The sequence below is a fragment of the Dermacentor andersoni genome, chromosome 10 (assembly GCF_023375885.2).
Source record: "Dermacentor andersoni chromosome 10, qqDerAnde1_hic_scaffold, whole genome shotgun sequence".
Lineage (NCBI taxonomy): Eukaryota > Metazoa > Arthropoda > Arachnida > Ixodida > Ixodidae > Dermacentor > Dermacentor andersoni.
In genome coordinates, this window is record NC_092823.1 from 44,729,020 (window position 1) to 44,754,865 (window position 25,846).

General features: G+C 44.3%; 1 protein-coding gene across 1 annotated transcript in view; it reads left to right on the forward strand.

The window, feature by feature from the left end:
• Positions 1-25,121, forward strand: part of LOC129388255 (chymotrypsinogen A-like) — a 29,700-nt gene extending 4,579 nt beyond the window's left edge. The window contains exons 3-8 of the mRNA XM_055078396.1: positions 3,221-3,294; positions 7,805-7,911; positions 12,921-13,062; positions 17,864-17,975; positions 21,213-21,364; positions 24,734-25,121. Of these exons, the coding sequence (XP_054934371.1) occupies positions 3,221-3,294; positions 7,805-7,911; positions 12,921-13,062; positions 17,864-17,975; positions 21,213-21,364; positions 24,734-24,952 (806 nt within the window). The 3' untranslated portion in view covers positions 24,953-25,121. The remainder of the gene's footprint in view (positions 1-3,220; positions 3,295-7,804; positions 7,912-12,920; positions 13,063-17,863; positions 17,976-21,212; positions 21,365-24,733) is intronic.
• Positions 25,122-25,846: the final 725 nt, after the last annotated feature.

The window sequence follows — 25,846 nt, forward strand, 5'->3', positions numbered from 1 at the left end:
TAAGGTTGTTGCGCTCGATCATTCGAATCCCGCGCATAACGACAACGAAACGACCACGATTGCAAGATGACGGGTGCTTAAAGGCCAATCCACATGACGGACTAAGTCTGCGGGCCGATCGGTCACGTGATGCGACGTCACGACCCGGCGCGGTCCGGCCCGGCGCAGAGCACATCCACACGGTGGACCGCCATAGCAGACGGCAAAGCAGACCAACCAGCTACACTCTCGGCCAGAGTGTTATCACTGTTATCAATCCGGCTCCAGTCCCACAAAGCCGGGAACTGCTCAACGAGATATACAAAACAAAAAACCTCCTTGTCACTCCAAGAGGACACGGTGTTTTAAAATACATCTGCGGCACCAATGTGTAGGCGGAACGGCGGGCATGAAACGACTGGCTTGACTGGCTTCTGCTAAGCCGAAAACTAGTTTGAATTTGGCTGAAGACACTCTGTTGCCGGACAAAATTCGTTGGCTACGCCAAAATCGCTGCGGTTTGCATGCGGTCCACCGCCAAAACTGAAGCGGGAAAAGCCTCGGCGATTTATTGGACCGCGAGGGCCGCGGTCTTGCGCGGGCCAACGGCGGTACGCACGAACTGGTGACGTCCTATCACGTGATGCGCGGACCGCGGTCCAAAAGAGCAATTTTGTCCGTCGTGTGGACCGGCCGTAACGAGGACCCAATGACGACGATGCGTTGTTGTCGAGGGCATGACGACAATGACATGGCGACATTGGAATTACTGCTGCATAATGACGACGGAGGAACGATAACGACGGCATAACGATGACTGGGTGGCGAGGACGCAATGACGACTACGAACTAACAGTGACGTCACGGCGAACATGGCACGATGTTGTCGCTGGTGACGACAGCGTAATGAGCAAAGAAGGATGACGATAGAATGACGCCGACGGTGTAAAGGTGTCAGCATCCCGACAGTGGCATGACGACGCTGCAGTGAAGATGATAGCATCCGGCGCATGATGACAAGGAATGGACGACGACGGCACGACCACGACGGTACGACGGCGACAACATGACGCCACTTGCATAACGACGCTGTTATGGCCCCGACGGAATGGCGACAATGGGATGATGACTCTGGAACCGATGATTTTTGCCATGATAGCGACGGCGTGACGACAGTGGCATGACGAAGCTGTAATGACGGCGCTGTTATCATGACGACGGCATGCAGACGGCAGCAATACGACACCATGATTACGATGCTAAAAATGATAACGTCAGTATGACAACGACGGCGCGAGCACGGCCGCTCGACGACAATGGTTAGACAACGCTAGAGTGGCAACTGTAGGGGGACGACGGCGTGAAGGTGACGATGTGACGTTATCGGTACGACGACCACGGAAGGACAACGGTAGGAATGAAGGCGAGAGAAATAGTAGCGGAGGGATGACTGGGACGACCTGACGACAAAAGCGCGTGTTGAGACTCGTTTGCGCTTGCGTAGAACTTCGGTAGCACCAGGTTGCGTCCTTCTGCATTATTCCGATACGGTGACCGACACACCCCCAACGTCAGACGCAATGTGGCCCAAGTTATTGTATAATCGGTAAAATAGCAGCCGCCAGCAATTGAAAAGTGGGGAGAAGGGCCGAGGAAAGTGCTTCGCTTTAATATTTGGCAAAAAGTGCTATTACAGGTCACACAGAGGCAAAAAAAAATTTGCCTCTTCTTTTTTCTGGGCCCTTCCGCACTTTGCTGACCGAGGCTTATACTGTATTATCGGATAGCGTACGAACGTGTTGATTAACTTACGTACAGGACAGCGCACCTCTAACAAATCGCTTTACGTATAGCCATCTGTACCACCCCTAAAGGTGTACCTGTGAGCGGTTCTGTTCTCTGAGGAACTGTGCCATCAAACAAGAAAGGGCATTTAAATTTTCACACAGGAACAAACATGCGGCTTCAAGTCTATCTTTCCTTTATTGAAGCGAACTTTACAATGCCTTGTTTCTCATTGTCTGGTGCGTCTGCTCGGTCAATATCTCGTTGTTCAAAGTGGGCCGATCCCAGAGGCAGTGTAATTAGCGGTCGCATGCATCACGTGAATCACGTCGGGGAAGGGGTGGGAGAGGCGGGAGGGGATCTTTGAGCCTTGCTGGTTTGTCGACCAGGCCCTAACTGCTATATGCTTTAAAACACGCTGCAGAAGTGGACAGGTTTAAAGCGTTGAATTTGCCGCTTCACGGAAGCTTCGCTTCACATAGATTCCAGCATGAGCGTTGGATCGGGATATATAGTTTTTTCGTTTCTGTCAGAGAAAATGACCTGTGGTCGCCCCCAGCTTATCACTCTGGCGCAAGATGCAAGGCAGGGGTAATTGGGCAACCATGAGAAAGGCCTTCTTTTTTAGCAACGAAAGTAAAATAGGCTAATGGTGATGGTGAAGGTGATGATGGCAGAGGCGGCATAGTTTTCATTGATTAGAAAGTGTTTGACATTGCATGCATATATCTCATCCACTTCGAGCAGTTGAATAAGACTAAAATCCTGAGGAGGAATTTTCACCGTGCGTAAAACCATGAGATCGCGTCATCTATCCAGTTGCTGCAAAACGTACATTTTTTTATGATATTACCAGACGAATTCTCTTACTCTTATGCCCTTTCTGAATTGATGTAGATGAACCAGGTTAATAATGTACACGCACACACAAACACAGTATATATATATATATATATATATATATATATATATTCTTTTTTAAGCAGATTGCATAATCAGATCAGTTTCAAGCGCATATACAGTAAAACCAATGCATTTAATTCATCTGCCCTACCACGTGCCATTCGTTCGTCTTTCATTTCAATTAATTTACCATTTCTTCATTTCATTTAGTAAGCACAAGCGAATTCCCCTATGTTGTCCGTGTGTGTTGGCTTCTTAAGCGATCACTAATAAAAAGTTAACCCCTTTCTAATTGTTCATATATATATATATATATATATATTCCAAAAGAAGGGAAGCGTAGCAGGGAGTGGCAGGAAGTTAGGTGGGCGGAGGAGATTAAGAAGTGTGCAGGGACGACATGACCACAATTGGCACAAGACCGGGGTGGTTGGAGAAGTGTGGGAGAGGCCTTTGCCCTGCAGGGACGTAACCAGGCTGATGATACATACATATATATATATATATATATATATATATATATATATATATATATATACACGATCCATTGCAGAGTGTGGTGAACTGGAGCCGACAGGAAGGATATACAACGGCGATCCAGTCACCAAGGAGAACATTCCATGGATGGTAAGTGAAAATGGTGGTCTTGATTCCCCTTTCTATACGTAAGATTTATGCCCAAAGCACGCACTTTCATGGAAGCTTCGCATACGTAAAGATGGGTCGAGGCAAGCTGAAATAAAAATGGATCTGGGAATGATAGTGGTAGTCGCGTTGTCCTTTAGTGCAAATGATTAAAGCTCAAGAACGGTTCGTAATACGGGAATGTAGGAATGTAGCTCTACTGGGATTTTTCAAGTATACCGAAAGCTCTGTCTAACTGCCTCAGCTCATTCTTCATTCACGTACCTGGTTTGAACGAACACCTAAGACCCGTAGACATCTGACTAGGCCAGCTTTTCTAAGCGTTCATTCACGCCTTTCACCTTATCCACCAGTGTCCCAGACATACTGCTAATAGTCAAAATACAGTCAAGAGGAAGGACGCACAGAAAACGTTTGCGACAATAACTGCCGCTGCATAATATTGTCTATATATTCACATTCAAGAGGGACAACCATCCTTCAGTTAATGTAGGCCTTGAGCCTGCGTCTTCAACCGTTAAATTATGTGGTTTTACGTGCCAAAACCACTTTCTGATTATGAGGCACGTCGTAGTGGAGGTCTCCGGAAATTTCGACCACCTAAGGTTCTTTAACGTGCACCTAAATCTAAGTACACGGGTGTTTTCGCATATCACCTCCATCGAAATGCGGCCGCCGTGGCCGGGATTCGATCCGGCGACCTCGTGCTGAGCAGTCCAACACCATAGCCACTGAGCAACCACGGCGGGTGTCTTCAAGCGTTAGAACAGCACAAAACCTAAGCGGCCCCTCACAGAAAAATAATCACCCGCTATAAATCACCTACTTTTCTTCTTTTTTTCTGTCACGGGCTCGTTACAGCAGGTGGCGTTATTCAGGTCGAAACATAGCATATGCGTAAGCAGAGGTAGCTGGGTGTTTCCTTGGTTCCGCAGTGGAATTAAAATCGCTTTATAGTGACAGTTAGGAATACTGGGATAATTATGAGACGCGAGAAGGTTTATTTCCTTCTTGGTTTTGGTATTCCAGTTCCCTGAGAGAAGAAATCGACAAAGTAGATTCTTTATTCAATTTGCATATCGTCTCGTGATCCAAAGTGAGATAAACTTTCCTCCAAGACAACGCCTATGTTAGATTCTGAAATTTCAAGAGTGGATATCTAATGGGAAACAAGAGCGTGGGGAGAAAATAATTGTCCCTAAAGTTCGCGAAACGTGTTTCTTTTTCCATGAAGACCACAAGATAGCGTGTGTCGAGACAGTGAGCCAAATGGAAATACCAATGACAAGCATTAGGTTTCTTGCCTCTGGCGCAGTGTGCGGCGTACATCTGCAGCGTCGAGAAAAATTTGGGGTGGCCAGCTGCCGAGAGAAGTAATCCAGGCTCAACAAAGCAGTAATCGAAGTGTTCTTTTTTTAGAAAAATTTAGTGCGAAAAAAGAACTAACGAACATGTATTCACTCTATTACAACGCGTCCTTGTTTTCCTGGCAGAACCTCCTAAAAGATGACATGCACTTTAAATATCGAACACGAAAGCGAACTTGCAATAGGCTGTGAGCTGCAATAGGCTTCGAATCTCCAAAACTGTGGAATTCCGTACTGCGGGTGCGTAAACTTGACCTCATTGGAAACCATTATTTCCTAGCGAAAAATTGCACTTACAGCTGTATGGCAACTACAGAATAATAACATCCGACCCGAAGGCTCTGTACTGGGGCACCCGCAATACTTCGGTACTGCGGGTACCGAATTTCTTAGTAGCCGCTAAACACTACTGTCATACAATCCAGTCCACTACAGGCGACGGGATACGGTGCTCAATGAAGGACATTGCATTTTTTAAATACATCTCGGCCTGAAAAGCACGGGTGTGCGTTACAATCGAAGGTTCGTTAAAATCTGATAATTGCGGTATACACGAGTGATCGTAACGATCAAACAAGCGGTGTTTCTGGCTTGAGCTAAGTCTCTGACTTCATGTGCAGCAAAAGCAGCGAAAACAGCCACATATATAAGCGTAATATGTCATGCCTATGATCGGTTGCCGGCATAAGATAAAATGGTTGAGCTGTGCCAACCTCTATGGCATCATGGCTCGCTCTAACATGGTGGTGACATTCTGGGCAAATTTGGCATTGTCGTATGAACGAGCCACATTATTGGTGGATTGTGCTTCGTACAAAGTTGCTCAGGCCCATACTAGAAAATGTGGCTTCGGGTTTGCTTCGGAATAATTGCGATCACGTAGGGGATTTTTCTGCAATTTGGCATTGATTTCTCGACAAAGCACATCACATGTTTTTTTCGTAGCTGCTCGTGCTCCAGTTGTTCTGCTTTGTAACTTCACGGCGTCTATTTAGAGCAGCTTTTTCATAATTAATTCCTGTAATATATAAGAAATAAATTAATTATTAAATAAATCAAGACAGAGTGTCTCGATTATGTGTGTCGCTATAATTATAGACGCTGTTTGGTAAACCACATAATCTATCATCGTGTTTTGTGCTAAGTTCCATTTGTTTTTAACGTCCCGAGAGCCAGCTCATCACAGCACCTAAAGTACAGATAAGAGCAATCGCTAGCATGCAATCAATAAAGCCTTTATTTTAATGAAAGGAACGGCTCTAGGCATGCAAATAGATTCGCGATAAAGAAGTAGCATTAGACTCAAGAAATCCGCTCGAGGCTACAACGACCAACATTGAGCGAATACCTGCACTGAGTATCATTCTCATACTCAGCGAGCAGCTATATAGCTCAGCACTTGTACATTACGGAATGTGTGGTTTGAGGGAACATCTGATGAACATGACATCGCTTGAAACGTTACCTTATATATTCTTGTAAAAGTCGCACATTTAAGCAATTTTGATCAGATGCAGCCATTACATAGGGGTGGGCCATTGCTGGGCAAGTTTTCTGGCGGTGCCTAGTGCCCTGGACTCTTTTGGAGGTCGAAATAGTCTGTCAACTGGAACTCTTGGGACTCTTAATTTCATCATTATTTAAAAGAATTTCTGGCTGCCGAGTAGGGAGTGCGGCTTTTAGTCGAGCATACACGCTAATTTGACCAGGTGAGCCAACGATATTAGTTTAGAAGGATTTAACGGTGCCAACTGCTACCATGCAACACACATTCTTGTGCGTGAGCATTGCTCCGGATCGCCTTTTCAACGGACCTCCGGGATCGCCTTTTGGCCACTGGGATCGCCATTGCTTCGGACCTCCAGGATCGCCTTTTCACCGGACACGGCTAAGCCGCGCACGGTTAGACGCGGGAGGGTCCAACCCTCGTGTGCTCGGGTACGCGGTGTCGCAACACACCAAACACCTGCTGACGCACACGCCCCTGCGGGGAAGCAGCTTCAATACTTCTTCCAAGCATGCACTGATTAGCATTGGAGAAATTGCATCTCCTTGCCTGACCCCTTTCTTTACAGGTACCTTTTTACTTTTCTTGTGGAAAATCACGAAAACGCATACCTAGCGCATTCTGCCAGCACTGAACCGTGGGTGTCCGAAAAAAAGATAGAGCACACGGAACATAGGAAGAAACCGTGGTAGAGCAAGCAATGACCTGAAATTTTGTAGCTGTAACATTCAATATAAGAAATTCAACATTACTTTCAAAGGCGCTAAAATGTTGTAGCTGAAATCTTGGGAGTTTGCGGAACGGTGTGTGAAATGGGCGGAATGCGTAATGGACAGAGGCGACGATCGGTTGCTTATTAGAGCAACAGAGCGGATGGCCAGTTAAAGGGTAACACACAGTGGAGGGCACAAGTGGATAAATTCTGTATCAGAATTAGTTCACTTTATTCATGCCCGGAGTGAGGTAGGAGTTACGAGAGATGTATGTATAGAAGGAAGTCTTGTAGTGGGAGACTGAGTGCAGCCCTGCTAAGCCTGATGACAAATATATTTAAGAACACAGCACCGACAAAATTGAAAGAATACAACTATAAGATCCCGTAAGGTGTCGTAACCTTATAATGATGAAAATACAACTCGTGGTTGTGAAGAAATATTTAAAAAAGAAAAAAAGAAGAAGGTAACGATAAAATTGCTATTGAAATTGATAAGTTTGCTGCAACTATGTGGATTTCTCCGAGCGAAGACAGAGGCAACATGATCGTCGCTTGGAACAGCCTTCATCCCGCTGCGGGGAATTAAACAGCCTAATAATGATGACGCCTGCGTGTGCACGCAATTTATACCACAAGTTGCCTTTGAACGCTCCAGACCGTTTGTTTGCTCAGAATCCTACAAATGTTGCACGTTACACGTAGCCTGTTGGCGTTCAGTGCATCAATTCTTGTGAACATTCTTTCACAAATGTCCCATGGTCAGCGCCAGGTTCACCGCTGGACTACAGCTAAACTGTGATGGAACAAACGGCCTGTAACTAAATCAACCGAAGAATAATTGCCTTCTTGTGGTTTTGTGGTAAAAAAATAAAAAAAAATTGTCTGGTCTTTTTCCTTCGTCAGGTTGCAGTTTTCAGCAAGGACAGATCGGCGAAGGGGTCTGGTTTGTGCGGCGGAAGCATAATCACAAGGAACGTTATTCTGACGGCAGCGCATTGTGTGGTGAGAAAGTGAGTCATTTCAAAGCCTCTACGCTTCAGAGGCGCTGCTTGTATTTTTCTGGGCAGGGGCCTGCAGGTACATAATATACTGGTCTGAGAGAATAGCTGTGGCCAGTTTATATCTACCTCTCAATTACAAGTAACCCGTTGCCAAAAGACGGGTCCAATGAATGATAGTACCATTGGGGATGGGCAGCTATATCATTTCTTTCGGCAATGCAATGACACGCATTAACTGTACTAATGAAATGGACAATAGCTTTGTAAAAAATTATGAAGGTTCAGTGCAGTGAAAGCTAAAAGGGAATGAAGGATTTCTCCAAAAATAACTTGTCGAATATAGATTTTCACGGACGTTTTTTTTTCGGCACTCTGCTGAACTCTTGAGGTGTTTCGGTTCAGTACAGCTGCCCGGACGCCGCTCTGAGCCTCCTATTTACTCAAAAGCTTCAAATATTGTGTCACGCTGCGCTCCGGTTGGCTTTGCTTGATCTTTGGCAGTCATTTTGCTTATGTGTTTACGTCCTGTTTTGGTTCGATGTCCCGTGTTTACCACCACTATCCAATGGAAGACAGTAACATAGAAGGACAAGGGGGCATAGAGGTACGGATGGACGGATACGCAGACATAGGTGGAGCGAGACAGAAAAGCAGGCAAAGTAAAATAAATTAAACAAATTCTGGGGATTCACTTGCCAATACCACGATACTACTATTACGCAACCCTTAGTGGGGCACTCTAGATTAATTTACACCATCCGGGTTTCTCTAGCGTGCTCCCAATGCACAGTACACCGCGTATCTGCATCTTTCTCCCGGGTGCACAGCGAAGCAGGTAATTAACATATAGCGCAAACAATAACCCCAATTGTCCGCGGGCTTATTTCTCCCTGCGGTATTGCATTGCCGACTTGCAAGCGCCGTCACAATAGGCGGAAGGGGGCGACGTTTCAGTGCTGCAAAGCAGCTTTGCTCGGGACATGCGTTACCCGGAACCGTGCGAGGCTCCCGCTACACTTTCGGGAAGAGTCAAGCAGCGAATAGCTTCACCTGCGGCGCACGAGGTGGGGGACGCCAACTCGTTTGCACGTGCCACGATTCGGGAAAGGGGTAGATCGGCTTCTGCGTTCCTTACTTAGGTGTGGCGCGATTCGATGTGGTCTGGTGAACTCGAAGGAGACTCAGGAAGAGGTCCCGTATCTAACAATATGTACATAGCCCCTGCAAAATGCGGGAAGTACGCTAAGAAGGGTAATGCATTAAACATTGCAGCAGCGCCCATCTCACTATGACTGTCGATTTTAATTCGATCATCATTTCGTCAATGTACGCACACATTGCACTGCTGAAATTACGGTTTTTCAAAATCTGTAGTGCTCATTCTACACGCGACACACACTTTTTTCGCTATCTACCCACTTTTGTATGGTAACTCGATTGCCGAAGTTGTCCGCGACGGTATGAGGACAACTGGACTGCGAAGCTGAAAACGACGATGACGCAATTGGGACGGTATTATGACGACGTGAGACAATGGACGCACGACAGTGAATGTCTGGCAACAACGTATCGACAACGATGGCATGAGAACGGTGGCCTAAATCACGATTGAATGACGACAGCATGATAACGTTAGAATGACGGAGGAGGAATCATGTCAATGAAACTATGAAGACGGTGGAACGACGATGACAGGACGGCTATCGGATGACGTTTATGACGATGTTAAATGACAACGTAACGATGGCGGTATGACGATAATAATATGACGGCGACTGGGTACCACGCGGGCTCGCATAGATGCCGAACGTTGCCAAGCATAGGCCACGGTTAGCTCGGTAATTCGGTAGTTTCGTTAACGAATAACGGTCGACATTATGTCTTGACGAATATAGAAAAGCTACTTATTTTTGAGAACATTCCCTAGATAATAGATGTACGTATATTGGTTAAATTACGGTAGTTCTCGCTTGGCTATAAACACGCCCTTCTCGAGCTCGGCTGCCTCAGAACACGTTTCCTTTGCAACGATAATGTTTCAAAGAGAACTATTGTGAAACGATAAAGCTACTTGCTTTTATACGCCATGATAACCATTTTGAGGCTGGATCATGTCTTTTCAATTTTAGCGGGTATCGCTATAGAAACACTCAGGTTTACACCTCTTGAACCCTTTCCGCCCACTCATTTTATAGCTCTTCTGAATCAATCAGCAACATTGGAAAACAATTTATGAGCCCTCCCACTCTGTGAAGAAGGCCGAGCAGTGAAGCTGTGGTGTGCTTTAACTTAATCGCCGCATCTGTATTTATATAGGTATTATTGTTATTATTATTATTATTATTATTATTATTCTTACAAATATGGTGCTGTCCGTTTCCTTCCCGTAGAAGCCCATGTATTGACAGCAGACGTGAATTCCACAATATTTACAAATTCTCCGTGAACTACGCAATTATGAAAAATAGATGAAACTTAGCGTAACGTTAGAGTCGTTTTAACGGCTAATTGTTATAAAATTTATTTCGGGAACGATTTTATAACACAAGGGTTACAGTGGTTTTCTGTAACCATAGTCCCTACGTAGACGGCCATGCATTACCAGCAGACGGGAATTCTGTTTCACAACTTCACTGTGCACTAACTAATTTTACAAGTAAATGGAACTCGGCGTAATGGTAGAGTCATCTAGCGGCCAATCTAAGGATGATGTTTCCAAGATACCTATATTAGATTGGAAGCTACAGAGTATTCGCGAGAAAGTGGACACGAAATTTTTTTCGTGTTGATGCGACGCGTGGACGGATGGACATCGACCACCGCCTGAGGGTAGCTATATACAGCTTCACTGTAAAAAGGCACCTTTCGGATATCCAAGCGTTCACAGTCTTTTTTGTATTTTGTAAATAGAAAATAAAACATGCAGGGTACATTTGACTTGTTTCCTCCAATGTGCCCAATGATTTCGCGATATATTCTCAGCAGCTTAGAAATTTCAAAAACTAAATTTTGGGGGTTTTACGTGCCAAAAGCACGATCTAAATATGAGGCACGCCATAGCGGGAGTGGAGGGGGGCACTGGAATAATGTTGGCAACCTGGGGCTCTTAACGGGTGTCCAATGCATGGTACGCCGTCATTTGCATGGCATGCCGCGCTATAATACAATGCACAGCATCAATGCACCGTACCTCACTTCCCTTTGACCCAGTGCGAAGTAGCGCAGGCTAGACAGACGCTCTGCAGACCTGCCTCACCTCTTTTCTCATTAGTAAGGATCTCCTCCTCCTTCTCAATGCATGGGTCACGAGCGTTTTTTCAAGCCAAGCTTGTGTTGGCTCACAAGTGGCGTTGTTGAGGTCACGCAAAAACCCATTTCCTCCCTGAGCAAAGCAGCTGCAGGAAAGGTTGCTTTCGTGAGTTAACAGCTGAGCTGGCGCCGGAGCGTTTTATCAGCAAGGATTTCAGCTGCATAGGCGCGCGCTCACGCCACGTGCGCAACCAGTCAGAGCCTTTTCTCTTCCGCCTGGTAGGGAAAGGGCATGATAGGCGTTTGCGCGCGCTGCCTCCTCCCCTGCCCCCCGGCTTCGTTTACGTTCAGTTCAGTCTCGGAAAGCGGATGGGACGGCTACCCGTTGTGCGTCATCCCGAGGAACAGGCAGCGTTCACCGAGCGGTGGCGAGAACTGTCCCGTGAAAGGGCTTGCCATCGGCGCGCCGATAGGACCGCCCGAGCCCAGGCAATCCGACAGCAACGAGAAGATCCCGAGCTGAGGGAGCGGGAGGCCGAAGAATTCAGGCACCTTTACCTGTCGGGTACTTCACTGATGAAAGCCAAGTGCACGCAGGAGACGCTTAGCTTACCGCCATTTTCCGGTAGGGGAAGGGTTGTTCATTTTTTCCCATTCCGCCTCCATCGTAATGCTGCCGCCACGGTGGGGATCGAACCTGCAACGTTGAGATCACCAGCGCATCGTCATAGCCACTGAAGCTTAAGAATGACCAAAATATAAAACATGACCCCAGTTTTTTGGTTGATCCCGAGCAAATACTTAAAAAAAGATCAGTGGCTACGAATTGAATGGTGTTCAAATTGTTTAATATTCAAAATTATTTATTTTATTGTTGATATGTAGCGCAGGTTGCAGAGAATAAAGCACCAAACGGCCCACTCTTTCTTGCGGGAAGCGAAGTCTAACCATGGTAGTAAATTCATTCAAGTAAATTAAAAACATAAAATTCAAAATGTCGAACGTTTGCTCGCATGTTTTCTCGCATGAGCGCGGATTGCAAAGCATACGAGGGCATAGTACGGATAATGAAGCATTGCAATATGGCGTGTGGCATGGAGGAACGAAAAATATAGGAGAGGCCCTGACGTTACATTTTTGAATCCGGAAGTGCAGCCATGTTGGAGTGCCACCTCTCTTTGCACCTCCAATCAGGTCACCGGAGTAGATAAGCACGAGCTTTCAACTTTCAATGTAGGGAGCCGCCGGAAGTGTGTGCGGCTGACCAGAATAAAGCCTACGAAACATCTGTAACAGTTTTAGTGAAGCACACACGCTCCTGTGTTTTTCTCTGGCAAGTCGTCAACGTGCTACAGAAATCGTGCCGTCATTACTAGAGCGTGTGTTCGTCTGGCTGACCCGCACACTCACACAACCAAAACACAACTTTCAAGCTTGCACACCCAACTCCGAAGTCAGCTTGACTCGCGAATAGAATGTCTTGCAAGACTGACACGGGCCGAAAGACATCTTAACTGACTTTTCAGAGGCCTACAGCAGCAGCGAGAGCTCACGATCGCGGTTGCTACGGCAACGTTGATATTTGGCGCATCAGCGCCAGTGCTTTTTTTGCGAAAAAACGCCACGTGACCTCCGCCACACTCTCGTCAACTTATGTCGGCTAGTCAGAGCCTCTCGTGCGGTTTCTTTGCTCCATGGCGTATGGCAAAAAGGGCACTTGCTGGATGGGCTGTTTTTTGTCCGAATTGTTGACGCATGTTCTTTTTCAGAGGCCGGTACGTGGAGAAGGTAGCCGTGATGTACAACTTCACGCTGGATGGCAAATTCACTGGAGTGCGCGCTCATAAGATTATCGCGCACCCAAGATTTGTAAAACGAGACGAGATCGTGCATGACGTGGCACTTGTGAAAGTAAGTTATAATTTCCGATACACACAATCTACGAAAATGCAAGCATTTTAGCATACCAAAGCTTGGAAATGTCCACGCATAAAGAATTGCTGTAGCCGTTTTGTAATTATTCGTTCAATATATCTAACTATTCCGGATGATGATTCACACGGCTTTACGTACCAAAGGCGCACAATAAACAGTTCGGTGCTTTCGAATTACGAAGCTAACGAATTATTTCACAACTTCAAGCCGTAAAGTCTGCTTACTGCTATCTGTCTGCTTAACAAGGAAGCCCAAACTATCGTAACTGAAACAGGGACAAATGCTTTCAGAGCAATGCAGGAACAAAATGGGTGACACAAGCTAGATGTTGAGTTTCGTGGTGGTATCTTCAATGAAGACCTGGAATCCTCGCTTGTGGTCTGTTTTTTGTGTCTCTTGCTGTCTAGTCATATAGAATGCAGCTTTATCTTTTACGCTACAACCAGGGATGAACTTCTTGGAACAGACCGTATTGCATTTGCCTGCTGCACACAAATTTTTAGCAGCTTTTCTTTTACCACAACTTTCGGTCTTTATTTAACTTCCAATTTAGAGTTTCTGGAAAGTTAGTCATGCATCAGGCATTCGTTATCGATAATCTTGTTTGCAACCAGGTCCTAAAGATCTTGAGAGGGCATTTGTGCAGTTTATTTTCTGACGATCAGTAGTGTTGTATTTAAAACTGCTCAATTAAGCTGCAGAAATTTATGTCTAGCATTGTGTCTATGTCTTCTTAATATTTTCTCTCTTCCTTATATCCTCTATATCTACCATCTATAGCCAGACACGCCTGCAACGACTGTCCTGCTATCAATTTGTGTTCTGATTTTCTTCCACCAATACTCGAAACGTCTCTCCCTTACTTATCTGGACTGACCGGTTAATGCCTACATCCACTCCATATCTCAGCGCTTCTGGAAGGTGGACGTTTCCCAAAGGTTTCGCTGGGTGAAAACCGTCGCCTTCCATCAAGTTATGCCGAGTTGCCTCTGGGTTTTTGCTGCGGCAGAAACATGCCTCCTGTTTCGTACATCTGCTCCGGTATGTTTTTGTTCATGGCCAACCAGCTCGACTTCCCTCTGTGTTATCGTACAGATTTTCCCTTCTATTTTATTTCTTGCCATTCTTGTACATCTCCATGGTCTCTTTCTTTTTCATTCTTGATATCGAATTTACAGTCTCTCTTTCTCTTGCTTCCTTTCTGATGACTCCTGATTGTGTATTTAGGCTTTCAGTTACGCTGCACCTGGTTGCCAATTTCCTTGACCTCTTCCCTACATTTTTTTGCCATGCTTTTCAGGTTCAGATATTGGCGCGCTTTAGCCATCTATGTATTTTCATCCATGCCACTGATTCCTTTCTCGAAATTTATTTTGCTCTGCGCTTCTTTGACTTAAAAACAGGCCAAATGCGCGTCTCCCGGCACTGCATCATATGTAGTTTTATCGTGTGTCCCCAATTGCGGAGCGGCCTACCGACCTTTGGTTAACATCCAATCGCGACAGGATGTCTCATGTTAAGCACAGAATTGAACTTGGAAACATTAGCTCTGGCACCATTACACATTTCTGCATTCCTTACACCATCTCACACTTATTGCAGCCACAAAGTGCTCAATGTTTCATTATTGCTGCATTGCACTTCCTTTTCTTATTTCTGCATTGCACTTCCTCTTACATTATCTTGGGAAATACTTGAGTTGGTCATTCCTTTATTTATGCGTACACAAAAGTATTTATATTGCTTGACTATGGGTATCACTTGTTGTTGAATCGAGACCACGCCATCGCTCATCTCTTGATGAAGCAATATAAGTCCCAATTTCCCTGTGCTAAACTTCACGCTTAGCTGTGTCGTTGCATTGCCCCACACACCACCGTGAGGCTTCGTAGAAAGTCCAAGCGCGACAACACCGTCGCCGCTCGCCCTGCGTTGTAAGCTAAAGTGTAATTGTGCCAGGGGAGCAGGCAATTGCGGCTCACGTCACCCGCGCGAAAGGAACGAAAGCGGGGAGGAAGCGCACCGTCTTCCGTCGAGCGCGAGGCACACAACGTAGCGAGGCATAGGAAGGAGGGCGCCGTTGTTCTCCGGCTGCAACTGCGCATGTAATGGCTGTGTGCGGTCGCGCGGCCGTGTCTTGACAGCGATCTGCATTGGGCAGAGTCTAGGGTTGTCGGCGGATCGTACCATTGTGCGTGTTGTGTGTTCTCGGTGCACACTCTGCGTTGAAGCGATGGACAACACGAAGGCCATTTCGCTCACTTCTGCTGCCTCGTTTCCTCACGCCAGCGTTCTGACAGCGACTGTCCGCTGTCATCGAATGTGATGTGTTCATATTTGCTGTGTGCGCTGACACCATGCTTGTTAATTTAGTTGGGAAGAAAATGTTTACAATTTGACACGGTCGATGAAAGTACGATCCTTACTTCGTATGGCTGTCTGATAATTCGCTATCGCAATCTATGCTTCAGCTTTCCGGCGAACCTGCCATCTTTTTTTGATAGCGGTGGTAGGTTACACATTACACCCAGTAATTATAAGCGAAGTGATTTTTGGGAGAGCTGAACGGTGGCGAGGGGGGGGGGGGTTGTAGCATTTAGCAGTAAAAACTTGTGATAAAATGCACGGGACGCAGCGGCAGTTTCAAAAGAAACGCCGGAGCGAGTAAAATATATATTTTCATTAAAAAGGAACAAACGTGCACAAAAGTTGACACAAATGTCGACGCATATAGGCTGCCAAAGATTATTCAAAAAAATATAACATTAGTGTTTGCCTCAGTATCTTATCATGTGTCCCTTTGTCTGTCTTATATAGTAATATTTATTTTTTGAATCTAACGGACAACTGCAGCATTAAACCAATATTTAGCTTTGTGAGCCTGCTTGTTCGATGATATTTAGAGAAGACTACCACAATATCATGAACTTGCGATTAATAAGACAGCTAGGTTTAAGGTTTCGTCACGCGCTAAGCATACAGTGATCGTAAAAAATTGAAAGAAGCCGTTTTTATGTGCGCCGCGTTCGCGAGAACTAAGCCTTGTTAGAAGGCATACCACCTCCTAAATGTCTGTACAATAGGTTAATACTCATTCATAGTTATCCACAAATATTTATGCGTTCTACATACTCACTGATACTCATGTTTATTCACGCTCATCACCTTTTACAAATGTAAATCCTACTCATGCACATAGACACTTGTCAGCAGTCACAGCCACAAGTTCTTATAATAGCCATGGCGTCTTTTGGCCACTGCTGGACCTTGCGTCAATAGGCCCCAATCATCATCATCATCATCATCATCATCATCATCATCATCATCATCATCACACCACCACCACCACCCCTCATCACAATCATCATTATCATCACAGGTGATGGCACATGCGTCCTCACACACTAATGATGTCCAGCATTTACTCACGTTCGACTCACGCTCGAACACGCTCCAACCCGCACACTCCCTGTGCTCGTATTTCGGTGATACTTAAGTCAGCTGGCACTCACTCCTCATATTAAGGTCCATTAAAATTCACCGACATTCATTATCCTTCATAGCAATGTTTGGCGTTTGGCAGGCATTCTCAGATCATGAACAGCAGGTTGCCATTATCCCTCATGAGAAACGTTTATGACAGCTTTGTCTTACCAGTACTCACGTACGGGGCAGAAACCTGGAGGCTTACGAAAAGGGTTCTACTTAAATTGAGGACGACGAAACGAGCTATGGAAAGAAGAATGATAGGTGTAACGTTAAGGGATAAGGAAAGAGCAGATTGGGTGAGGGAACAAACGCGAGTTAAGGATATCTTAGTTGAAATCAAGAAAAAGAAATGGGCATGGGCAGGACATGTAATGAGGAGGGAAGATAACCGATGGTCATTAAGAGTTACGGAATGGATTCCAAGGGAAGGAAAGCGTAGCAGAGGGCGGCAGAAAGTTAGCTGGGCGGATGAGATTAAGAAGTTTGCAGGGACAACATGGCCACAATTAGTACATGACCGGGGTAGTTGGAGAAGTATGGGAGAGGCCTTTGCCCTGCAGTGGGCATAACCAGGCTGATGATGATGATGATGCCAATGTCCAATCATACCTTTCGTAACTCCAGTCAGTTTGTATCATATTGTGCGCCGAGTATCAAATGAAGGCTTTATGGTATGAATCTGATGACTGTTTCACGATTGCTCTGGTCGACCTGCTGTTGTTTGGTATGGAGCATGCTGTAAAGATGGTTCATACGGTGAGTAGTGCTAAGAATAGTTCATTACTGGAAATATTTGTCTTCTATCCACTAACGGCCACGCGGCTACTCAGTGAAGCTCTGTTTCGTTTGAACGCGAATAACGTTGTCGCACTTGAAATAATTATTCAGCTGTAGCTGCTGCGAGATTCAGCGATAAAAAACATACCGCTTCGATTGAATAACCTGGTATATTTTATTATTATAAAATAGAACCTGTTCAATCACAATTCACTATAATAGGCAAATGTACCTACCATTTGGCCAGTTAAACCATGGCAAAATTTTGTTCTTAAACAGCAGCATCACTGGTAAATTATATGTGTTATATGTATAAGTGCGTTGTACACTATTTCCTCAGAGGCATATATGAAAAAAAGTTACTTCTTAGCAACGGAACAGTCCATTAAAATTGACATGACTTTATCTACAAAATTTAATGTAAAGCAGTGTGACATAAGCAGGGCGTTATCTGTTGAGGATATGTTCGGCTTGATTACAATTGATCCCTACTAAACGTTACATTTAACAGCTGCCAGTGGATCTGGAATTCCACAGGTTCATGAAGCCAGTGTGCCTGCCTACACACAAAATGGATGTTGCAGGAAAGATTCTTGTTGTCGCCGGCTGGGGTAGGACAGAATGTAAGTACCACGATTTCCGCCTTTAATTGGACATTGGTATTCTTCACGTGAATATGGGCAAATAAGAAAGACCACAGACGTGGAAAAAGAAATCACACACGTAAAAGCACAGTAAAACTATAAATCAACTCATATAAATGTGTGATGCATTCAACCTTAAAGCTTCGTCTCGTAAAGGTTGTCATAGCCCACAAATCCGGCAACACCAATCTCACAATGAACGCCAAGGCTAGATCGATTAGCATTGAAGCAAAGTGTCGACAGACCGTACTGCAAACGCCGAAACTCGTCATGTATGAGGAATGTGGGCATATATATTGAAACAAGCGCGTCTGATTATATTGTGTGTCCAAGCTAAGCTTAGCCAAGCTGGTCAGCGAAAGAAAAAGAAAAATGTTCAAAACGCGATACAAAATAAAATTACAAGACCTACTGTGTTATGACCACAGAACAGCGTAGTTTTTAAAATCGTATGTTGCACCCTGTTCGTTGTATCTTTTTTTGTTGTTGAAAACCTTTATTAATGTTAGCTGGTAGGCCAATATATGACGAGGGTTCAACTCCGCCTACATCCGGGGAAATTTAAATTATTTTTTCTTGTCACTGAAGAGCCGCACGTATCTAGTGATCAAAGTTTACGTTAAAAAGGTTCCTTGAAAAACCGCACTAGTTACTCTTAACTCTGTATCGGCTACAGTGGTACCATTTCGACGGAAGTTAAGTGGCTGTGAGACAAAGATGAAGCAAAGTGCTTCACCCTACGTATAGTACCTTGGCAAATGCACGTTTAGAAGCAAGATTTTCCACAAAGAATTTCCCAGATTTCCCTGTGGGGACTATTTTTGGAGAAGAAAAATGCGCGACAGAAGCTCTCGCCTGAGCCTCCCTGCGATGCAGTATGAGGGGCGCAGTGCCCACGGTAACGGGAGTGACTAAGGGATATCACTGATTACCTAGAAGCAGCTGAGATTACCTACGAACGGGCTCTACGAGCCTGACGTTCTCCGTACCCGATCTTCATTTCTTGCACCTAAGCTGGTCGTGTGCTCACTATCCAGTTGATTGAAATCTTCCGTGTGGGCGAACGTTATTTGTATTTTGAGCGGCTGTTTGTACTTAAATAGGTTTTTACACATTCTGAGTTTCATATGTATTGCGAAAATTCACACATCTGACACAGTCCCCAGATAGGGCTTCAGTGTGAGAAAATAATTTAGTATAGAACGCAGGGTATGGTTGAAGAAATGTGATGCAGTGAATTAATGTCGGTGTAATAATCCTAAATGGAAGAGATAGTTGATATCCTAGACGACATTTGTATCGCGTCATTTTGGCCTTTGTGCAGCTTATGGCACGGCACGTAGGAACATTTATGGTGAGCCAGTGCGGTTACCGAACAGCCTAGATATTTGATGTGGGTTAGGTGCTAGTGTCAGAAATGGTAGGCGGCCGTTTTAGCTTTGCCAGCCACCGCAGGCGAGTCTGGTCAACGACTCCGCATTTGCATGTGTTGATTATTTTCAGCCCTTCCCGCAATCTCAGGTACCGGACTTTTCAAGTAGCAAGCAACACTGAGAAAGGTTTGGGTTATAATAATTGCTTGTGTAGGTCATGTAGAAAGAAAAAGGCACAAAATGAGATCAGACGGTGCTTTGAAATAACCAGATTTGTACAAAAAAGAAAGCCAACAAGGCTGTCCAGCAGGCTGCATCGAAGGCTGCGCGACAGGCTGATAACTTATAGTAGTGCCACAAGAACTTCAGCTAGTTTGGCTTAACATCAACACATGAGCGAAAACATGAACATTTTTCCCCGAGATTGTCAAACAGGCAGTTTAGAAATTCTTGTTATATAAAGACGAACACATTCTTAGGTGGCGAGTAGAAGGACTATGGAGGGGGTTCCGGTCAAGGCACCTTAATTTTTGTGGGTAAACTGACGCATTTGTAACCACGGCTGTACAAATCGAGAAATGTCATGAGCAGGCTTTCTCACGCTCCGTTATTACGATTCTGGCCCTATCTCGGTTAGGTGAAAGTAGATGTCCGATGAAGCGCACTAGCAGGTTTCGCACATTTTGTGAAAGCAAGAATGGGAGTTAGCATTCTCCCATAAAAAAAAATACATGTCCCGTGTTTATTCTTCTATGCTTTGATGTCCTGAATATATGCTCAATCGGTAACTCGGTCAGTTCAGGCCTAAGAGAAAATTCAAAATTCACTCGTCGCTATTTCTGCGGGCACAATTGAAATAAATTTTGAATTTGAAATGCGACCAGCGTGTTACGCCTAATGGCTAATTAAAAAAGGCTATATAAGTAGTTGCTTCATGACAGGGAGCTATGCCTTCTCAATTAGATAAGCTGAGCGGGGCGTCTTTGGCGAGGCTATCATTTTTTCTTTCCAGTGTGCTCGGTCGTAATAAAAGATGTCTTTAATATAACTCTTTAATAACTCCCAAAGCACGCTAAACGCAATTTTGGATGGCAACTGGGGCTGGTTCTTTCTAATTTCTTTTTTCTTGTCGGCATCTGGAGTATTTCTACGCTACTGACATGTGTACAGTCGAGTGCGAAAATTCAAAGACCAGAAGTGCCACTAAAATCTTTTCTTCAGTGCTTTGGCATAAAACGTGAAATCGAGTGTACTGTCCATGTGCGCTTGCTTGACGAGCACCATGCTTTTATGTCTTTTGACCTTGCACGGGTGTGCTAGAGGAAACAAATCTTGTTTTTTTTACGTATGCCGTGGTCTCTAAACTTTTGCACTCGACTCTACTTGTTGATGAGCTTTAGCGGGACCGAATTTTAACCACTAACAGCCTAAAGTTATCGCTCAGGCCTGGAGGCCCGTGGTGGATTTGGAACTCACTCGAATGTTACCTTTCATACTATCTCTTGTCTATGTTCTTGCCGGACCTTGTTGTCCTTGTTACCTTGTTACCGGACCTTGTTACTAGCATCGTGCATTATCTGCGTGTCAAGCGCATCGGATTTAATAGGTGACTCGTAGACAGTTCCATCGTAATCTCTGATGCTTGCCTACCTTAATTTGAGAAAGTAGACTACTAGCGTCGCGCATATAATGCGCGACACTAGTAGTCTACTTTCTGAAATTAAGTCTACTTTCTGATTAAATCCCATCCCTACTTCAACTCGTTCAGGAAGGCATTCCTTTTTTTCACCGACTGGAACTAGAGGTGCAATCACCTTGTGCCTTTTTTTATTTCTTTCTCCAGGGGGAAATACCAGCAAGAGCCTTCGGCGTGCTGAAGTTGTTGGTCTCACGGATGAGCTGTGCCAAGATGAGCTAAGAACAGTTAGAAATAGGAAACACGCCACACCTGGACCTGTAATCTGTGCTTTCGGGATAGGCACTGGAGCCTGTCGGGTAAGTAGGCAATTGAAACGGTGACTTCGGCTTCAGATATCAATCGAGGCGCCAAGTTGTACAGCGTCATTTACACATGGATATAACCCCTTAATTATCTAGGTGCGTTAAGAATAGATCGAATAAGCAGTGATATTGCCTCCCCCTCCCCCGGCCTGTCCCTAATGTAATCAATGAGTCAGGTTGCTTAAAACACCCTTTGGTTTAGGCTAAAGGTGTTTCCATTTATTTCGAGATTATATATGTCTCTGAACAATAATAATATAAAAAAAACTTGAAGAAGCAGCGCTCACAATGCCCACTACGGTTACTTATACTATACTGCCAGCTACATAGAGGAGCAAAATACAAAATAAAACAAGAAAATGTGCATAGGTATTGGTAAATAAGATGAATTAGCATATGAAACACAAATGCACTGAAAAATAAGTGAGATTATAAACAAATTGATTAAATGTTTGCATCATTTACTTTCATGGCCGATGACAAGTTGTGGCCTTACACACTCATCAAAAAATGGTCTAGCTGGAGCAGATTGAGAAAATTTGATAGCTGCGTCAATATTGCATGTAAAAATATTAATGATCCTAGCATACGATTTGTGATACTCCCGACAATAATCCAGAGAATACTTGTGGAATGCGGGAGATGAAAATTCAAGACGGAGAGTAAAACGTTAACAAGATGAAAGCAGGAGCCACAAGTGGACTTGTATTTTTTTCAAGACGACGTATGCTATCCTCGGCACAGTATATATAGACACTGTTCTTCTAAAGGGGAAAGAGGGTAAAGCAGATGGGCGAGGTAACGACCGAGGGTGGGTTAACGGCCCCGAGGGTGTGCAATTGAAAAGAAAGTTAATGTGCTACTGAACGTAGGTGAAGGAAAATGAGGTAGTGCCACATTTCAGCCGGTTGACTTGTCACTGTAGATTTGGCAGGTAACAGTACTCTTGAAAACACATATTAATAAAAGAACGAAACGAATAAATAAAGAAAGGGTGGTGGGTAAGTTGGAATATTATTGACAACACAATAATAAATGAAGAATAAGAAAGCACTAAGCAACTCAGTGAAAAATAACCAACTGCTAGTTTGAAATTTCGCATAGCGAAATGATTATAAAGCTCCTTTTGAGACATACGTGCACTAAAAGTCCAATATTCCAGACAGTCCAAAATTCAATAAAAACCAACAGGCATGAAAGTTTCAAAGGAAGCTTTAGAATCTATTCGCTATGCTAAATTTCAACCTATGCAATTAAATTAGGCATAGTTTATGACTACTGGTTTTTATTTGCTTTGGGCATTTTGAAATATTGGACCTTTATTGCATAAACTTGCAAAGGGAGCTTTAAAATCCATTCGCTATGCTGAATTTCAAACTATAGAGCACTTGGTTATATTTAATTGTGTTGTTTAATTTCTTCTTTTTCTTTGATCTTTTTTTATCATTGCCTCCTCCCTATTTTGGTTGATCCCTTTCGTTCTTTCCTTTATATATTTAGTCTTTTTTTTCACGAGCACTGTCTTCTGCCACTACATTTATTGTCTCATTTATTGTCACTTTTGCCGCTATTTATGGTCTAATTGGGGATAAGAGTTAATGGAGAATACCTTAGTAACTTGCGATTCGCTGATGAAATTGCCTTGCTTAGTAACTCAGGGGACCAATTGCAATGTATGCTCACTGACCAGGACAGGCAAAATAAAAGGGTGGGTCTAAAAGTTAATCTGCAGAGAACTAAAGTAACGTTCAGCAGTCTCGGAAGAGAACAGCAGTTTACGATAGGTAGCGAGGCACTGTAAGTGGTAAGGGAATATATCTACTTAGGGAAGGTAGTGACCGCGGATCCGGATCATGAGACTGAAATAATGAGACGAATAAGAATGGGCTGGGGTGCGTTTGGCGTGTATTCTCAGATCATGAACAGCAGGTTGGCATTATTCCTCAAGAGAAAACTGTATAACAGCTGTCTTACCAGTGCAAAACTACGAGGCAGAAACCTGGAGGCTTAGGAAAAGGGTTCTACCTAAATTGAGGATGACGCAACGAGCTTTGGAAAGAAGAGTGATGGGTGTAACGTTAAGGGATAAGAAGAGAGCAGATTGAGTGAGGGAATAAACGCGAGTTAATTACATCTTAGTTCAAATCAAGAAAAAGAAATGGGCATGGGTCGGGCATGTTATGAGGGCGGAAGTTAACCGATGGTCATAAAGGGTTATGGACTGGATCACATGAGAAGGGAAGCGTAGCAGTGGGCGGTAAAAAGTTAGGTGGGTTGATGAGATTAAGAAGGTTGCAGGGACAAGATGGCCACAATTAGCACATGACCGTGGTTGTTGGAGAAGCGTGGGAGAGGCCTTTGCCCTGCAGTGGGCGTAGCCAGGCTGGTGATGATGATTATGACGATGATATATTGGGCCTAGGAGAGCATTTGTCGCCTTGAAAAAGACAAGTCCGCTAGTTGAAGCGTTGGCTGCTGCTTTCATCTTGTTTACGTTTTGCTGATTGTCTTGACATTATTGTAATTTAGTGTTAAGAACAAAACCAATTGAGAACGACTGCTTGCGGTCAGTAAGATATTGCCCCCAGTTAATAAAAGATACTGGGTAAGCTAACAGACCCAAGTTTTTCACTAGATTTGATGTGTACAGCACTACCAAATGTTATTTTAGCACTTTGAAGTCCGACAATTTTCTGTATGAACGTAATCTCTTGCTCAAGATATTCGAAAACGAGAAATGTAAAGAAAGATATTTTCAGAAGCGTGCGCATCAACAATGCTAATCAAACAATTTATCACCATTATGGTGCAGGCGGACATGGCTCCACCTGAAATTTCACAAATGTCCATGGTTCGCATCCCTCCGAGCTTAAACCCCAGCGCTCAATTTTTTTTTGGAGCCTGCTGCCTTATTCACATAACCTGCATCGGCTGGGTCAATAATAATCTTGAGGTTATTTACGGCCATATTGCAGGTCATTAGGCTGGTAAATTAGAGACTACGAAGAGCCACATGCCGTTCACAATTAACTGAGCTTCTGGCAGTTTAAGAGAAAAAGAAATTTTGATTATTACTGAAACCTCCAGTGGAATTTTCTTTTATTTCGTCAGCTCTGTCGATGAGATGTATAGAATATGACATTTTTTACTTCATTAGGAATATTCCGACAAGAAACGTTTACCATAAAAATGATACGTCAATAGGTCTTCACGTTGCAAGTACGCCTACAGTTGTTATAACCGTTGTTCATCGTCCTACAAAAGCAAATCCTTCGCTGGAAGTAAAGTTTATCAGAAAATAGTTTTACACTCATTCTTATATTGTGCCCCTACAATAATCATGTCTTTCCTTGTCCCCCACAGGGGGAATCAGGTGGACCGTTAACGCTCAGGGGCGACGACGGAAAAACACTGCAACTCGGAATCGTTGCTGCGGGAAAGGACGAATGCCCCCCAAGTAGACCACCGTTTTACGCGCGGGTCTCCAGTCACATAGAGTGGATCGAAAAGGCTCTAAATAACGTGCGAATGTGGGGGAAATATAGGTTGGACCGAAAAGAATTTTCAGTTCGCCTGCCATGAGACGCCCTTCCATAGCACCATCGTGGAAAACTCAAGACGAACACATTGGCGAAATGGTTAACCATATTGAAAAAGGTAGCTGTAAAACGCATACGGAAACAGTGGGCATGAAAGATGAGAAGTGCGTCCTAAACTGAATTTATTAATAAAAGTTTTTGTTCTGCCTTAATGCGAAGAAAACAACAGCCCAATCACACAAATACTGTGTTTCGGCTAATTGGTTCATGACTTCAAAAACAGCACACGTTTACAGCAAGTGAGAACGAGTTAAGGGAAAGGAAGGAGGTGAGAAAGCGCCGTGGTCTGTCCCTTTAAAATGTACTGTTACTTTGAGATGCTCTCCCTCAACTCAAATACGGAAACTCAAGGCGACGGCAGAAATTCGCTTCGAGTGTACATATAATTGCTATCGCAAGGAAAATGCATCGAAGAGCTGCATGTGAATGCCCAGTAAATGGCGCTCAGTGATCTATGAAGTATCAGGAAACGGATATTTATCAGGGAGAGCAGCTTTTCAGTGTTTAACTGCACATCCTGCCTTCCCGCCCTCCACTCAAACTTCAAGTTGGCCCATCCAAAAATTTAGGTTGGCCCAACCTTACTATAAGCTTCCCCATGCACATTATATGGGGCGCTGTGTATTTATATGGGTATTCTCTCCGCTCATGTTTTTGTTTTTCGGTTAAAAATCATCCTTGTCGCTTATAAAGCTACTATAATAATCTAGATTTACACTATTATAACGATTAAATGTCCTAGCAAATTGCGCATTTTTGCGGAGACACGGAACCCGAACCTCCTCTCATGACTTTTCGCCTGACGGAGCTGGGGCACTCACCAAAGTTTGCCTACGCATTAAAAGGGCGTTACGCATAAAGTATACGCATAAGACTT